The sequence below is a fragment of the Endocarpon pusillum genome (genome assembly GCF_000464535.1).
Source record: "Endocarpon pusillum Z07020 unplaced genomic scaffold scaffold6513, whole genome shotgun sequence".
In the NCBI taxonomy this organism is placed as follows: Eukaryota; Fungi; Ascomycota; class Eurotiomycetes; order Verrucariales; family Verrucariaceae; genus Endocarpon; species Endocarpon pusillum.
Window position 1 is genome coordinate 1 of NW_006916595.1, and position 4,103 is coordinate 4,103.

At 48.4% G+C, this 4,103-nt stretch overlaps 2 protein-coding genes across 2 annotated transcripts; one reads left to right on the forward strand and one right to left on the reverse strand.

The window, feature by feature from the left end:
* Positions 1 to 1,299: 1,299 nt before the first annotated feature.
* EPUS_09512 (40S ribosomal protein S0) lies at positions 1,300 to 2,281 on the reverse strand (the record flags this gene model as incomplete). The annotated part of the gene is made up of 2 exons (XM_007807107.1): positions 1,300 to 2,020; positions 2,115 to 2,281. 2 exons carry the CDS (start codon positions 2,279 to 2,281, stop codon positions 1,300 to 1,302), a joined length of 888 nt encoding a protein of 295 aa, XP_007805298.1.
* Positions 2,282 to 3,136: 855 nt separating this feature from the next.
* On the forward strand, positions 3,137 to 3,931 carry EPUS_09513 (uncharacterized protein; the record flags this gene model as incomplete). The annotated part of the gene is made up of 3 exons (XM_007807108.1): positions 3,137 to 3,300; positions 3,368 to 3,480; positions 3,669 to 3,931. The coding sequence occupies 3 exons, from the start codon at positions 3,137 to 3,139 to the stop codon at positions 3,929 to 3,931; spliced, it is 540 nt and encodes a 179-aa protein (XP_007805299.1).
* Between the last annotated feature and the right edge of the window lie 172 nt (positions 3,932 to 4,103).

Below are 4,103 nucleotides of genomic sequence, written 5' to 3' on the forward strand. Positions count from 1 at the left end.
AAAGGGATCCAAAACGCAGCACAAGGGATAAGTACGCTGTGCTTTCGCACTGAATTAGATAGAACAACTTGCTATTTCCACACTGATCCGTCGATTAGTCAGCACAGTTCGTCACCTTCCTACCAGCTCCTTCGGCTTGCACTTCTTTCCAAATCATGTTGAGCATCTCATTTTCCGTGATATTGCGTAGATGTTCGCGTTGTTCGGCCACCTTGGCAGCTGCTTGATCGCCAAACTTCTATATGTGAAGGCTTCCCAGTTTCGGAGGATGTAATCCTCGTTGCTGCTGAAGAGGATATCGAGAGGGGGAGTAAGAGCTGTTATCAGCGGTTGCGATAAAAGTGCGTGTTTCAGGCAGAATACCGTCCCAGGGCGCTCCTGTGGACGACCGGTTGTTGGTGATGTCGAAAGATGCAAGGAACAGAAACAGGATGTAAAGTGGGTACACGGATGAAAAAATTCAGGCAGAGAAGCGGCTCAAGTAAGCAAATTGCAGATTGAATATACCTTCTGAATATAGGTCTGTTTCTCCCCGCGCCCGGGTTAATCATAGATTAGGTAGGTGCTTCGACCCGACAAACACTGTAGTGGGTACAGAGAGCCCTGCGTGCTTAGAATTGAGGTTGGCGCAATCCGTTCCAAAGTCCACCCGCAAAGAAACTGAGTGACATCCAGATGAGAAAAAGGTCGACAGGTACTCTTTTTCTTTTTAAGGGGAGGAATGAAAATGCCGATTGAGCACTTACCACAAGTCACAGGGAGACGGATCGCTCTAGCTTCTCGGTTGACATACCCTACATCACCCCCATATAATTCTTAACTTCATATTACGGGTTACCAGTTGTCGTCTGTGGGCTGTGGCGCCTGTGTAATGTCATGCTGGTTGCTGAGGCTACTGGTAGGCATGCCGCATTTAAGAGGGCCCGGAGATAGGTGTCAAATTCTTGACAGTTCCCGCTTTTCTGTAATACGAGAACAACTTAAAACCTTTCTTCATTATGATAAATTAATATTTTAAATTCTTAGTAGAAATCTAGTATTGATTGATGCAACTTTCTGATTTGCCAGGACAGCTACGTCCATTGGAGCTCTATCTAAAACCAGTACAGGGCTTTCCCTCTTTATGAGTATCTTTCCCTCATTAGCACCGTTCTGATGGAGCTATCTGTGTCATCATTCCTTTTTGACTCGCGTTAGACTTTCTTTTCTTTCGCTTGGTTGTTGAAAGACTGGTGCAACTTCAGACTTGAAAAGGCCAATATGAGGTCGCCTTGTTCAGACCTTTCCACATGCCATCAACTACCACCCAGAATCAGGCGCCGCCTGCACGGCTCCACCACCAGTAGCCCAATCCGTACCAGTCTGCTCATTGGTATCCCAATTCGTAGCTGGCTGAGCCGCTGCCGCTCCATCCCCAAACGCAGCAGATGGCTGTGCCGTCGTCCCACTGACCTCCCAGTCCGCATTGCCGGCATAGCCCGTGGCGATCGCTGTCTCTCCAACCTCATCCGCGCCAGGAACCTTGGCCTCCTCACCCGTCTCCTTGTTCTCCTCGGCCTCAGGGTCGCGGTAGAAATACAAATCGACAACAACGTCCCACTCCACATCTCGCGAAGCGAGAGTACCGCGCAGACGGAGGACTTCACGAGCCAGCATCCACCAGATCAGGCCGATAGCGTGGCGACCTTTGTTGTTTGTTGGGATGGCTACATCGACGAATTCGGTGGGGGAATCTGTGTCACAAAGGGCGATGACGGGGATGTTGACGTAGGATGCTTCTTTGATGGCTTGGGCGTCGGTTCGTGGGTCGGTGACAATGATCAGTCGTGGTTCCTTGAAGGAGCGCGTGATGTAGTTGGTGAAGTTTCCGGGCGTGAAACGGCCTGCGATGGCGACGGCTCCGGTGTGTGCGGCAAATTTGAGGACAGCACGCTGGCCATAGGGACGGGCGGAGATGACACAGATGTCGGCTGGATTGTCGACTGCGGCAATAATGCGGGCTGCGAGGACGATTTTCTCCCTATCATTGAGTCACCGTTAGTGAGAGCTGAGGTAGGATGTAGACTAGACCAAGCGAGATCTGGCCAGGAGGTTTGAGACGAATGATTCCTTACCAGGTCTTTCCAATATTGATTACGTTAATGCCATCAGGCCGAGTCTTCCACAGATATGGGTCCATGTGAACCTGCAAGTTCTTTGATCCAAGATGGCATTGTGCTGCGAGAAGCATTTCGACATCCTGAGCGGTAGGGTTGAAGCATGGAGGAAGATTTGCGGGCATGATTGCAGTATGTAGCTCCGCAGCTACAGACAATCTATGGCAAGAAAATGGGACAGTCGAGAGTTCTGACGGTGGACCACACAAATCGAAGTTTGTATCTTTAGATTTCGAAATTGTGTGTGCGAGGTTTCGTGCCAAGTAAAGAATAATCTGCCCCGAGCTCACCACCGGTCTGGGCCTAGAGTGATGCCGCTCGAGCTTACTACGTAGCCTAAGTCTCACCCACACCAATGAGTCTGCAAGGTCCATTTGCAGACAAGAACCAATCACTTGCGGCTGATCTTCCTGGGGCGCTTAGAAGGAGGTTGGCTTTTATGAAAGTGACTTGTCCATGTCCTCCAAGACACTCGCTGTTGTTTCAACGAGCACCTAAGTACTTGGCAGCATTGTTCATCTTTATCTAGCCTGACGATGTCCAACACCACTGATGATACATTACCCATACATCCGTGACGTTTGCCAACAGCGTGCGCCAGAGCCTTGTTTGCCATCCCTGTTTCATGGGCCGAGAGCGGTCGATTGACCACGCATATATCTGTTGAACACGCCCAGAAATATCAATTACTACGTACTTAATACGGAGTAACTGTACATCAGAGTGTAAAAGGGTGCCAAATCAGGGACCCTTTTGACGCTGCTTTTGGCACCCTCTGCACCTACGCTAGACAAGGGACCTGATTTGGGGGTGCCGTTTTTTTGCAGAATTCCCCTCCACCCACCCAACTTCATTGTCGCCCTTAATCAGGTTATAACCTAATTTGTTCTTTAGTATAGCAGAAACGACTCAATGGATCCGAATCTGCATATAAAAAGTTGCTCCCCTCTCCGCAACAATGCCATCCCAAAGACCCAACAATGGCAGTCTCACCATCCACTCATGCAAAGCAAAAGACAAAAAGACATTCACGACCATTCAAAGAGCTGATTAGCAAACTGGGTCAAAGCACTAAACCGACAACACCTAAGTATGCGGACAGCACTAAAAAATCGTATGAAAATGCATGGATACGATGGATTCTGTAAGTCTCCTATCTTTGTTCCCTTCAGACACTGATCAAGTGATAGACACTGACCAAGTGTGATTAGGTTCTGTCAGCAGGTCTATGAAGAGTCGAGTTACTTTCCAACCCCCGATCCTGTCAAAATATGCGAGAATCATTTATCCTATGAAGTCGTTCGATCATTCTTGGAATGGAGCTGTGAGACCTCAAATATAAAATCGTCGTCCACCCTCTTTACTTTCGCAAAATTTTGGAGGATTGCGGTTCGCGTTCATATACATTATCCTGTGGACGAATCTATCAAGATGGACATAAAGAACGTACGGGCTCTATTTATTAGATACTCGATATAGATGGTCTTGCTAATGAGAGATTCTACTTCATAGTTCATCATGGATCGCTCTTGATTGATGAGTTTGAGCTCCGGGAAACCGGTCGGTTTAGGGCGGTGATGAATGCGGACGACGTGCTTGACATCCTTCACCACCATTGGGTCCTTAGCGATGAATATTATCCAGAGGAGCGGCAGCGGGTTCAGCACGCGGCTTTGAATCTTTTCTGCGCATCGACCACGTCGCGTGCCGGTACCATCGTTGAGTCCACCGGATACCTTGAGCAAAATGAGGCTGTTGAGTATAGAGACATTTAACTTTACGCTCTTCGAGATGAGGAGAACCCGGGTAGTGTGAAATTGGGCATGCTTATCACGTTGCGACTCCTTAAAGGTAGACGAAATCGTGGCAATCCGTTAGTTCTTCCATGGATCAATTTGACATTACCTGCTGACTACGATACTAGACCCCTGATCAAATTTCTGGAGC